The 13298-nt window shown below is 48.2% G+C and overlaps 1 protein-coding gene across 1 annotated transcript in view; it reads left to right on the top strand.

The window, feature by feature from the left end:
- The window catches only part of DNAJC2 (DnaJ heat shock protein family (Hsp40) member C2), a 91812-nt gene that overhangs the window by 19177 nt on the left and 59337 nt on the right, over positions 1-13298 (top strand). Inside the window, exons 5-8 of the mRNA XM_056573497.1 lie at positions 6612-6753; positions 10946-11026; positions 11571-11636; positions 13082-13173. Coding sequence (XP_056429472.1) covers positions 6612-6753; positions 10946-11026; positions 11571-11636; positions 13082-13173 — 381 coding nt within the window. The remainder of the gene's footprint in view (positions 1-6611; positions 6754-10945; positions 11027-11570; positions 11637-13081; positions 13174-13298) is intronic.

Here is a 13298-nt window from a genome sequence, read left to right as displayed (position 1 = left end):
AGTATAATTCCCCCCCCCCCCACAAGGTTGGCAGTATAATTCCCCCCCCCACAAGGTTGGCAGTATAATTCCCCCCCCCCCCACAAGGTTGGCAGTATAATTCCCTCCCCCCCCCCACAAGGTTGGCAGTATAATTCCCCCCCCCCACAAGGTTGGCAGTATAATTCCCCCCCCCCCCCCCCCCACAAGGTTGGCAGTATAATTCCCCCCCCCCACAAGGTTGGCAGTATAATTCCCCCCCCCCACAAGGTTGGCAGTATAATTCCCCCCCCCCCACAAGGTTGGCAGTATAATTCCCCCCCCCCCACAAGGTTGGCAGTATAATTCCCCCCCCCCCCCACAAGGTTGGCAGTATAATTCCCCCCCCCACAAGGTTGGCAGTATAATTCCCCCCCACAAGGTTGGCAGTATAATTCCCCCCCCCCCCCCCACAAGGTTGGCAGTATAATTCCCCCCCCCCCCCCCACAAGGTTGGCAGTATAATTCCCCCCCACAAGGTTGGCAGTATAATTCCCCCCCACAAGGTTGGCAGTATAATTCCCCCCCACAAGGTTGGCAGTATAATTCCCCCCCACAAGGTTGGCAGTATAATTCCCCCCCACAAGGTTGGCAGTATAATTCCCCCCCCACAAGGTTGGCAGTATAATTCCCCCCCACAAGGTTGGCAGTATAATTCCCCCCCACAAGGTTGGCAGTATAATCCCCCCCCCCCCCCCACAAGGTTGGCAGTATAATCCCCCCCCCCCCCACAAGGTTGGCAGTATAATCCCCCCCCCCCCCACAAGGTTGGCAGTATAATCCCCCCCCCCCACAAGGTTGGCAGTATAATTCCCCCCCACAAGGTTGGCAGTATAATTCCCCCCCCCCCACAAGGTTGGCAGTATAATTCCCCCCCACAAGGTTGGCAGTATAATTCCCCCTCACAAGGTTGGCAGTATAGTTCCCCCCCCCCCCCCCCCCTCACAAGGTTGGCAGTATAATCCCCCCCCCCCCCCCACAAGGTTGGCAGGCAGTGTGCCCCCACATTAGGCAGGCAGTGTGCCCCCACATTAGGCAGGCAGTGTGCCCCCACATTAGGCAGGCAGTGTGCCCCCACATTAGGCAGGCAGTGTGCCCCCACATTAGGCAGGCAGTGTGCCCCCACATTAGGCAGGCAGTGTGCCCCCACATTAGGCAGGCAGTGTGCCCCCACATTAGGCAGGCAGTGTGCCCCCACATTAGGCAAGCAGTGTGCCCCCACATTAGGCAAGCAGTGTTCCCCCACAGACATACAGCCTCCAGCCATATACAGTGTATGGCTGGAGGCTGTATGTCTGTGTCGGAACACCGAAGATGACGTCCCGCTGGTCACTTACCATGCGCGCGTAATCCTCGGTCCTCCCCGATGCTCCGCTCTGCTTTGCTTTACGGGCACACGCATGGGACTTCAGTGACGTGACGTCCCTGCGTGCTCTACCTCCCGGCGGTCCCTGCGTTTTTAAAGCTAACGTGGGACCGCAGAGAGGTAACCGGGACATCCTTGTGTCCCGAAATTACCTTTTGGGACACAGGTATGACCGGAATGTGACGGGGGCCTGTGGCCGCGTGCCCACAGAGGGGGCTCGGCGTGGCACGTGTGCCATAGGTTCGCCATCACTGCTCTAGACCTACAAAACAGGTGGAAAGTTTATTTGTAGACTGTTGTGAAAGGTGCTCAATTATGGACTTAAAGAGTAAAAAATTTAAATGCAGTGGTGTACACAGACTTTAAACATCTTTTGGGGAGATTTATCAAACCCAGTGAGGGGAAAAGTTGCCCATAGCAACTAATCAGATTGCTTCTTTCATTTTGGAGAAAACGATCTAATTGCTTGCTATGGGAAACTGGGAACTTTTCTTCTGCGCAGATTTTGATAAATCTCCCCTTTAAGCCTACTTATAGTGCATTTAATGCAGTTCATTGGGAAAACCTGGATAAAATCTCCTGTATGGTATCTATGTTCTCTTTTATATTTTATCATTATTCTTTGTCATATCAATACCTATAATAGAAAATATGGGAAAATAAATGTTGTTTTCTTGGTCAGCTCCATTGGGGACACAGAGACCGTGGGTATATGCTGCTGCCACTAGGCAACCAAAGAAAGTCGGCCCCTCCTGGCAGGATATACCCCTCCGCCTACAGACTCTGAGCTAATCAGTTTTAGCTTAGTGTCTGTAGGAGGCAGACACAGGTCTGGAGTTCTCCCCACCTGGTCTTTTACCTCAGGGAACTGTTAGTTTTAGTTATTTTTTTTCTCCTTTTTATAAGTTTTCTAAGTTTTTTTTTCTCCAAGACAGGGTGAGTATCCCCCCCCCCCCTCTTCTCCTGGGGTATATCTTTGGATTCTGAACTTCTGGAGTCCCCCTGTTTTGGGCCCACCCCTTTTAAGTCAGGGCTGTACTTTCAGTTCCCAGGGCCAACTTTTCTAATGCTTCCCAGGAACCGCAACTCTGCAATTTTTTGTATATTCACAGGCACTTCTCCCCTCTGCTATAAGCGCGCGACCGACAGTTACTGTCACTTTGCGCACAGTCGGCAGTTAGTGAGCGATGTGCTCTCTCTGTCGGCTGCGCTACACACGCACAGCTGACAGTTACTCTTCGGCCGCATCCACGGTGAGGCAACCGGTGTTTTGGGGGTCACTAATTGAGGCCGCGGCTGCGGCCTAATCGCGGGTTTAGCTCCACCCACTCCCCGCTGGCCAGGCTTTTCGGCGGGAGTCCGGCCCCTTCTCCCTACCGTCCTATTACTGCACAGCGCACGCACTGGGGGGTTACTGACCTCCTATTTGTGTGGTGCGTGTGCTGCAGGGGTCATTCTGGGTGTCTCCCTCCTCTTCCTCCAATGAGAGACATGCTTGGTCGGCTTCCACCTCCTTATGCTGGACCCTCACTGCGACCCTGGTCACTTATTACACTTGTGCATCTGCACGCCCCCGCCCCCTAGGTACTTCCACCCAGGATGTTCCACCTAAATGTGCGAATCTGGCTCCTGCCCCGGAATGGGTTTCCTCCCTTTCTCAGTCAATTTCTGAACTGGCATGGGTTTCCCGCTCTGTGGTTTCTGCCTTTGAACAATCTTCCTTGCGTCTGCCCTCCAGAAAGGCTCGCTCCCTCTCCTCTGACCCTCTGTTTAGGGGTCCTCACAAGCCCCCTAAGGTGTTATCCTCTGGCTCCTCTCCGGAATCCCGAGCTCAGGACCGGCGCTCTCCTCACAGGTCCCACTCCCCTTCCCTGGTACCCTGGGGGTGCCCTTGCTCTAGGGGTTTCTCTCCTAGTCACCGTCCTAGGTCTCTAGGTCTACGTGCCAGGTTCGCTTCGCCTTCATCTAAGGCTGCCTCCACCTGCTCCCATTCTCCTGGGGAGTTGGAAGATCAGGCGTCAGGTTCTGCCTCTGATCCATAGGATCTTACCAGCGTGTCTGACATGGGGGACAGTTTGGTTTCAGCCATCAGAGACACCGTTCACCTAGAGGACCCCAGAACTTCGGACCCAGCTCCAGAAGTTTCCTTCATCGCTCCCGCTGCCCTCCTAAGGTATTCAGCTCTCATGCTGAATTTGACACCTTGCTGGAAGCAGCATGGAAGCATCCAGACAAATGCTTCCAAGGGACTAAGGAGGTTCAGGCTCAGTTTCTCTTTGCCAAAGACCTTATTGCTAAATGGTCGACACCACCTGCTGTGGATCCTTTGGTTTCCCGTCTGTCAAAATCGACTACTCTACCCCTGGCGGATGCGGCCTTCTTTAAGGATCCAGCGGACAAGAGGATTGAATCTGGCCAAGTTTGCCTTTGAGGCAGCTGGGTTCATTCTTGCTTCCTGCCTTTGCTTCTGCTTGGGTGTCCAAAGCCCTTTCTATTTGGGCTTCCCAGCTCCCACCAGGGCATTTTGTTCGGGGCCCCTTCGGAAGATTTGGCGGATCTTGCAGTCCAACTCTCCAATGTTGGAGACTACTTGTGCTCTGTTTCCTTGCAGTCTGCCTGCTGTTCGGTTTTTGCTACAGGTAAGCTAGTGGCACTTCGTCGCTCCATGTGGCTGTAGGCTTTTGACGCTGATGCCGCTTCTAAGAAGTCTCTCACGGAACTTCCTTTCTCAGGGACCTGGCTTTTCAGAAAACGCCTGGAAGAAATTATCTCAGAGGCTACTGGAAGTGAGAGCTCTTTGCTGCTGCAGAACAAGTCCTGCCATACCGATTCCTGACAGAAGTCAACTTCCTTTCGATCTTTTGGCTCAGGTCAGTCAGCCAGACCGGCACCATCACAGGATAGGAAGATCTCTTCCTTCAAGGCACGCCCTTCCTGGAAGTCTGATAACCGTTCAGGCCGCTTTGCAGCCAAGTCGGGCACCCGTAAGTCTCCCTTCACCTGAAGGGATGCCCCCCACCCGAGAATTATTTTCGGGTGGGAGGTCGTTTGTCCCTGTTCCGGGACGTTTGGCTGGCTCAGGTGCAGGACTCTTGGGTCCGAGATGTCGTTTCCGACAGCTATCGGATCGAGTTTGCTTCCTTTCCAAGGGACCGCTTTTTCCGTTCTCGACCTCCTCGTTCTCCTTCCTTGGCGGCGGCTTTTCGGGTCGCACTTCCGACCCTTCTGACTCGGGGAGTGATTGTCCCAGTTCCTCCCAGGGAGCGTTTTTCAGGCTTCTACTCAAATCTTTTTGTCATCAAAAAAGGGGGCTCCGTCCCCCCTATCCTGGATCTGCAGCTCCTCAGCCACCACCTACTCCTGCGTCATTTCCGTATGGAGTCTCTCGGTTCTGTTGTGGCTTCTAGAGATGAGCGAAGTTACAGTGATTCGATTCGTCACGAAGTTCGCGGCTTGGCGGTTGCTTACTTTAGCCTGCATAAATTAGTTCAGCGTTCAGGTGCTCCGGAGGGCCGGAAAAGGTGGATACACTCCTAGGACTGTATCAACCTTTTCCAGCCCACCGGAGCACCTGAAAGCTGAACTAATGTATAACAAATGAAAAGAGGTGTAGTGCACTCACCGCTCAGTCCGTAGTCACCCACTATCAAAGCCTGTCCAGGGTAGCGGAATCACGCTGTGTGGTACGGAGCGCTCGGAGGCGAAGCGCGTCTGTATGCGGACGAAGCGCGTCTGTATGCGCGAAATGTCGGCATCGCCTCCGAGCGCTCCGTACCACACAGCGTGATCCCGCTACCCTGGACCGGCTTTGATAGTGGCTGACTACGGACTCAGCGGTGAGTGCACTACACTTCTTTTCATTTGTTCTATATATGATACTTCACCTTCGTACGTGCACCCCGCAGGTCCTGCCCACATTTGTCCTAGGAGTCCTCCTCGGTGTATCCCGGCGGAGATTCAGGTCAGGACATTGCATTATAGGTGTGCCTTCCCTCTTCTTTGTATTTTATTCTCTGAACTAATTTATGCAGGCTTAAGTAAGCAACCACAGAGCCGCGAAGTTTGTGACAAATCGAATCACTCTAACTGCGCTCGTCTCAAGTGGCTTCCATGAATCAAGGAGAAGTTCTTTTATTGGTGGATTTCCTGGACGCATATCTTCACATCCCGATTTTTCTGGCTCATCAGCGGTATCTCTGTTTCGCCATTTTCAGTTTGTGGCCCTTCCCTTCGGCCTAGCCACAGCCCCAAGGGTCTTCTCCAAGGTCCTGGTGGTGGTTATCGTAGTCTTTCGAGCCTGGAGTGTGTTTGTGAACCTCCTGATCAAGGCTCCAACCAGGGACCAGAATCAGGAGTCTCCTCCTCACTCTTCAGACCTTGTCTCATTTCGGCTGGGTAATCGGGGAAAGTCAAACCTGAATCCCACCCAGTCTCTGATCTTTTTGGGACTCCAGTTCAACAGTGCTTCCGCCGGACAAGCGCCGCTCTCTATCAGCAGATGTTCGCCTTCTCCATCGTCCCATTCCAGTTTCCATTTGATTCTGCATGGAACTCCTGTGTCGGATGGTGGCGACAATGGAAGCCGTCCGCTTCGCCCAGTTTCATTATTGCCCTCTTCAGCTGGCCATTCTTGTCCCGCTTTCCCTCGATCGCAGGATTCTGTTGCAGGTGGCTGTGGCATTGCCATCCGCCTGATTTTCTGGTTGGGTTTTGTTTTTCACACCCCGGGGACTGCTTTGGTACGTCCCACAGTCTTTGTGTCCCCCAATGGAGCTGACCGAGAAAAGTTGATTTTTTTTTTTTAATGCTTACTGTAAAATCTCTTTCTCTGAGGATCCATTGGGGACACAGCACCCACACATTGTTCTGGTGTCTTTGGTTCAATTGTCTGTCCGGAGGTTAGTTCCGGTTATTTTTTGTCTCTTGTTCCTTCTGACAGTTGCTGGTTTTCTTTCCCTGTCGGTCCTCTCCTACTGCTTTGGGACTAAACTGATTAGCTCAGAGTCTGTAGGCAGGGTATATCCTGCCAGGAGGGGCCGACTTTCTTTTGTTGCTTAGTGTCAGCCGCCTAGTGGCAGCAGCATATACCCACAGTTTGTGTGTCCACCAATGGATCATCCGAGAAAGATTTTATGGTAAGCATAAAAAAATCTACTTATCAATAGATCTAAGCAATAGATAGTTTTGTTTAAATGCTTAACCATGTTATGCTTATTTGGGGTTTCAGCAAATGAAATCTTATCTGATCCTGTAAAAAGAAGAGCATTTAACAGTATTGATCCTACCTTTGATAATTCGGTCCCATCAAAAAGTGAGGGTAAAGACAACTTCTTTGAAGTATTTTCTTCCGTGTTCGAGAGAAATAGCAGGTAAGCACTGTATAACTGAAGTTGATCGACATGTCAATACATATACAAGAAATCTATCTATATATATAAAACTCAACGTGTGTGTGTGTGTATGTATGTATGTTCCACAAAAACTTCCAAACGGCTAAAGATATTAACATGAATAGGAACAGGATAGGTGATTTAACCCTTACTCACCCCCATTTGCCGGGGGCGGGGCTTATGTTTAAAGTCCCATTCAAGTCTATGGGAAATATGTTACTACATAACTTCCAAACTGCTGTAGATATTTCGATAATACTTGGTCACATGTTACTTATATGTCCACTTAAAATAAAGGATAGTTAATTTAACCCTTAACTACCCCCATTTGTGATTGTCAGGGTTTTTGTTTAAAGTCCCATGCAAATCAATGGGAAATGTATGTTCTCACATAACTTCTGTATGGCTGGAGATATTTCAATACCTGGTACACATATTACAGGTCGGGATAGGAGGACTGGGGTAGGAGGTCGGGATAGGACGACAGGATAGGAGGACTGGGATATAAAGTCAAAAGCTTCCTCCTTTTGTTGATTTTCCTTCCCAGGATGAGGAAGGAAAAACCGGGCAACACCGCGTATTCAGCTAGTGTTTACATAAAGCACACCTGTTTAGCAAAACCCTTGCTTGTACACTTGGGCAAAAACAATGTGACCTTTGATGTGGAAACTGATTTCCACATCAAAAACTGTGCAGTATCCCTTCAAGAACTCATCTCACTTTGATTTCAATGGGAAAATGGTACCATGTGGAAAAAGAGGTGACGTATCCCCTTTTTCCACACTGTCCTGCTTTAAATTAATGGGAGCTCCATGACAAGACTGCTGTGCTGAATGCAGCTGGAAGAGAATCTTAGCACAGCAGACAGGCAAAATTTTTACCCGTGTACACAGGGCTGTGGAGTCGGTAGATAAATGTTCCGACTCCGGAGTTTTTTGTACTTCCGACTCCGACTCCTCTGTATTAATATGCGAATGTATTTCATACATTCCTTGAAGGAAAGAAAGGCAACATACATGTCATTACCACAGGACTACTGGCTGGGAAGCCAACAGTCTACTGTATTGAACAGTTTGTATGCTGATCTGCTGCTGAAGATAGGGCAGTGGGAGGATCCAGGAAGGGGCATTTTTCATAAAACAGGATTTTCCTAGTAGAATCCCATAGTCATGTTTAAAGGGGTACTCCGCCCCTAGACATCTTATCGCCTATCTAAAGGATAGGGGATAAGATCTCACATCACCGGGGTCCCGATGCTGGGGAACCTCGCAATCGCCGCTGCGGCTTGCGCTTTCATTACTACACAGAGCAAGTTCCCTCTGTGCATAATGACGGGCGATACAGGGGACGGAGCAGTGTGACGTCATGGCTCCGCCCCCTTAATGCAAGTCTATGGCAGGGGGCTTGACGACCGCCACGGCCCCTCCCATAGACTTATATTAAGTGGGCGGGCCGTGAAGTCACGATGGGCGGAGCCATGGCGTAATGATGCTCCGGCCCCTGTATCGCCCGTCATTATGCACAGAGCGAACTGCGCGGTGCCGCAGCGGCGATCCCAGGGGTCACCAGCAGCAGGACCCCAGCGATCTGACATCTTATCCCCTATCCTTTGGATAGGGGATAAGATGTCTAGGGGTGGAGTACCCCTTTAAGCTAACAATCAAGTTTACAAGTTTTTATAGCCTTAGCTGAATGGCAGCAGTTTTTCCAATGGTTTACAGCTTCAGTCTTGAACTATTGACCCTCTATTCCCTTCACTTATACAACTGTCTCTAGTCCTGCAAAAAACATATTTACTTAATCCCTTATCAGTGAGAGGCTAGCAGAAAGTAGAAGTATTGCCGCTCCCAATTGTGTGTTGCGTGCCATATAGTAAAGCACATGAAAAGCATGCTTCTTCACGGTCACTTAACGTGTTCGTTTTGCGGTTACGTGAGGCACTGCATGCATTGATCTTTATTCTTACAGTAGAGAAGTCATTAATTATAACTTTTTGTGAATTGGGACTTTTAAACTTGCTTTTTTCTTTTTTAATTCCAATCTAAATTTAGTAGGAGTCGGAGTCGGTGCATTGTTTGCCGACTCTAGGTATCCAAAATTTCGTCCGACTCCTTGACTCCGATTCCACAGCCCTGCTTGTACACATACCCTTAGGCTTTGTTCACAAATTAGATTTGCAAGCCGCTTCATCAGTCAAGCTAAGGCTGGGTTCACAAAGTGTAAGATTCGTCATGTATTTTAAAATACACTCCGATTATCCCTGAAATTGCTGGGAAAACCAGTGCATAGACTTAATATGCGCCACAAATTACATTGTGTGAACCCAGCCTAACAAGTGAATAACTGAAAGACCAGGATTTATTGTGCATTTTGACTTTCCTATTCAAGTCAATGAGGAAAATCTGCAACAAATCCACTATGTTTCCACAACATAGATTGACATGCAGAGGAATGTCACATTTTAATGCAGATTTTTTCCACAGTATTGTGGATGTATTGAAATGTCACCTACTTTGCTGGTACTGTATAATGCTGCAGTATTGGCTCTCTGCTGGTCTACATTGTAAAATATGAAAAACTATTTAAAGGGTAACTTTCATTTAAAAATGGTGCGTGACTGCAAGCGTTGTCTGTTCACTTCTGCACTACTCAGCTAAAGTAAGTGGCATACAGAATTGCTGAAGTCCCATATGCTTTAGTTGGAAGTTAAAGGACAACTGCAGTGGTAAACATTTATATGTGCCCGGGCCTCAAAAATAAACAAAATAAACTCGTACATACCTTCCTACGAGCCCCCGTTGGTCCGGCACAGGCCTCACGGTCTGGCAGTGCTGACGTCATCCCACTTCCTGGGGACAGGGACGCCGCAGAGCCATTGGCGTATCACCGGTCGTAGCGATGTCCCGCCCCGGTCGGTGATAGGCTGAGCCCACTGTCATGTAAGAAGCCGGCCAGAGCTCCTTACATGACAGTGGGCTTAGCCTATCACTGGCTGCGGCGGGACATCGCTACGGCCGGTGATACGCCGTCGGCTCTGCGGCGTCCCCGTCCCCAGGAAGTAGAATGGCGTCAGCACTGCCGGACCGTCAGGCGTGTGCCGGACCAACGGGGGCTCGTAGGAAGGTATGTATGAGTTTATTTGATTTTTGAGGCCCGGGCACTGTCATATATAAATGTCTACCACTGTTAAAGGACACAGCTCTTGGAGCCACGTGCTGTTTTCAAATGATAGTTACCTTTTCATTTTTATGTTTCCTGACAAGCAAAATAAATACAAAAATGTATTTCCAAGAATGGTGACACGTTCCCTTTAATCCAAGTGAATCATTGTTCCCACTGCAGGAAGATGTGTATGACTTGTCTATTACTTAAAGGGGTTAGCCACTTTCTTATCAAATGCTGCCCCCTTCCTTTCTGAGCAGGAGGGCACAGCAGGACAACAATATGCATAATTAATCCACAGTATTGATACAGCCCAAAAACTGTCTGCTAACGCATGAAACGTCTGTAGCCATTTGGTATTGTTCCTACTGTCTGTATGTACTACTGTTGCACATATGTATCTACACAATTGAACAAGACTAGAAGCTTTCTACTACTCATTTTCTGGGCAAGTACCACTATCTCTGACTTATGAACTTTTGCTATAGGTATGCATAAATAAGTAACCTGTCTAAAAGCATATGGTACCTTTCTTATGTTTGATAAGTGGCCAACCCCTCTTAACAACCATGTTATTCTATGTTTTGATTGGATGAGTCTGCCAGACTGATGCTTTGCTTTCTGGTAAATCTTCAGTCTGGCTTACAGGAAAGGTTACCAACCAGAGTCTACTCCCTGGGATATCTATAGAGCTTAATTGGACATAATTGGGGAGATTTATCAAAACCTGTGCAAAGGAAGAGTTGCCCAGTTCCCCATAGCGACCAATCAAATAGCTTCTTTCATTTTGCAGAGGCCTTGTTAAAAATAAAAAAAGCCATCTGGTTGCTATGGGCAACTGGGCAACTTTTCCACTGGACACTTTTTCATAAATCTCCCCCAATGGGTTGTCCAGTAGGATGCCATCTGTTTAAGACAAGGTTATAAATACTTTCTATAAGATTTTTTTTTTTTTTTATTGCACAATTTCTATAACTTAAATTGTAATAAATCTTTTCAACCATTTCAGGTGGTCAAACCAGAAAAATGTTCCAAAACTTGGCAACATGAATACCTCCATTGAGGATGTAGATGCATTTTATTCTTTTTGGTATGTTTTCAGATGTAATCTATTTACTGTACTTGAACACTAAAGAATCTCTAATGGTTTATTTTCTACAATCATTTTCTTCTAAATAATTTAACTTTAAATAGGCATCAACTTATTTCTTAGTTTAGTAACTGTCTTCTGTGTCTCTGCCTCTACCTTTCTTTAAAGAGCATGTCATTTGATCCCTCAGTAAGTTGATGCATTGATTTAGGCTGGGTTCACACGGTGCAGTTTTTTTTTATTAGCTTTTTTGCTCTGGTTTGTTCAAGGAAAAATCATTAAAAACAAAAATTTGTACCAGAAATTGGAATGTTTTGTGACAGTTATTAGCAGTTCAAGTCAAATGCAGTATAAAACACCAATAAAGAGCAGTATGAACATAGCAATTTTTCCAGAGTGAATGATGAGGTGTTTGGGGGGGGGGGGGGGGGGGTGGGTGATGGTGGTTGAAGACTGTTCAGTGAAGAAAGCCGCATTTTTGTCTGACGCTGTTCAGTATATTCTCTAATCACTGATTTTGTTAATATTTACTTTGTTACACCAGGTACAACTTTGATTCTTGGAGAGAATTTTCTTACTTGGATGAAGAAGAAAAAGAAAAGGCTGAATGGTGAATAATATTTAAATCAAATTTCTTTTGTCTCCTGACCTGGGATTTCAACCTTCAGCTATCCATGTGCCTAAAACAACATGGCTGCCAAGTTAGAGAAGAAACTAGAGCAATCACTGGGAATTCCCATAGTATTAATTGAAATAGTATGATTGGTCTAGTTTGATTTTACATACATCTTAACTTAAGAACAAATTTTCAGGTGTTTTACACAGTAGACACCAGTAATTACCGTATTTATCGGCGTATGACACGCACTTTTTAGGCTAAAATTTTTAGCTTAAAGTCTATCTGCGTGTTATACGCCGATAAGCCGCTGCAGTTCAATGATTTAAAGCGGGCGCTTTAAATCAATGAACTGCAGCGGCTTTGCAGGTGCAGAGACCTGCCGTCGCTGCCGGCTTCTCTGCCTCTGCCTGTCCTGGGGTCTAGAGCCCTGCTGCCGGCCCTTCTCTCCCCCTGGCTATCTGTGCAGCTGCCCCATTGCCGGCGCCGATAGCCAGGGGGAGAGAAGCGGCGCCGACACGGGGAGAGAAGGGGCAGCGGCACCCATTGCCGGCACCGCTGCCCTGTTGCCTCCCCCATCCCCGGTTGTATAATTACCTGTTGCCGGGGTCGGGTCCGCGCTGCTTCAGGCCTCCGGTGTGCGTCCCCTGCGTCGTTGCTATGCGCTGCGAGACGCAATGACGTCATTCGTCATTGCGCCGCGCCATGCAGTGCATAGCAACGACGCAGGGGACGCACACCAGAGGCCTGAAGCAGCGCCGACCCCTGAGACAAGTAATTATACAACCGGGGATGAGGGAGGCAACGGGGCAGCGGCGCGGGCAATGGGTGCCACTGCCCCTTTTTTCCCCTGGCTATCGGCACCGCTGCACAATTGCCGGCGCCGCTTCTCCCCCCCCCTGGCTATCGGCACCGGCATAGATAGTCAGGGGGAGAGAACGGGCAGCGGTGCAGATAGCCAGCGGAAAAAAGCGGCGGCAACAGGGCTCTAGACCCCAGGAAAGTCAGGTGGAGAGAAGCGGGCAGCGACCGCCTCTCCCCCCCCCGCCTTTTCTGGGGGCTTCTGCGGGGTCAGAAACAGTGTATCGGGGTATACGCATGCACACACACACCCTCATTTTACCAAGGATATTTGGGTAAAAAACTTTTTTTACCCAAATATCCTTGGTAAAATGAGGGTGCGTGTTATAGGCCGGTGCGTGGTATACCCCGATAAATACGGTACATTTTAGAGAATAGTAACACAATGGTAAAGAGCAGAAGAACGACGGAGCATTAGAAAACTCCCAGGATCAGTGTATTTCATGAGATGAATGAATGTGCCTAGAACAAATATAGAGAAGTTCCCACAATTAATACATTAAAAAAGGAGGAAATAAGAATAGAAATTTGTAACTCAAATTTGTGGGTTTTTTTTTCTTTGTTTTTAATGTCTTCAGCCGTGATGAGAGGAGGTGGATTGAAAAACAGAACCGAGCTGCCAGAGCTCAGAGAAAAAAAGAAGAAATGAATAGGATTAGAACATTGGTTGGTACGTATAATTTATTTCTGACATGAACATGAAGCATTTTCTGCCTACTCGCATTTCTCTGCTGATGTGAACTTTCATATACACTAATTTAAGGGATTACTTAACTTAGTGTGACTGTTACAATA

This window comes from Hyla sarda, chromosome 4, assembly GCF_029499605.1.
Source record: "Hyla sarda isolate aHylSar1 chromosome 4, aHylSar1.hap1, whole genome shotgun sequence".
Taxonomy (NCBI): domain Eukaryota; kingdom Metazoa; phylum Chordata; class Amphibia; order Anura; family Hylidae; genus Hyla; species Hyla sarda.
This window is presented reverse-complemented; position numbering and strand designations above follow the sequence as displayed.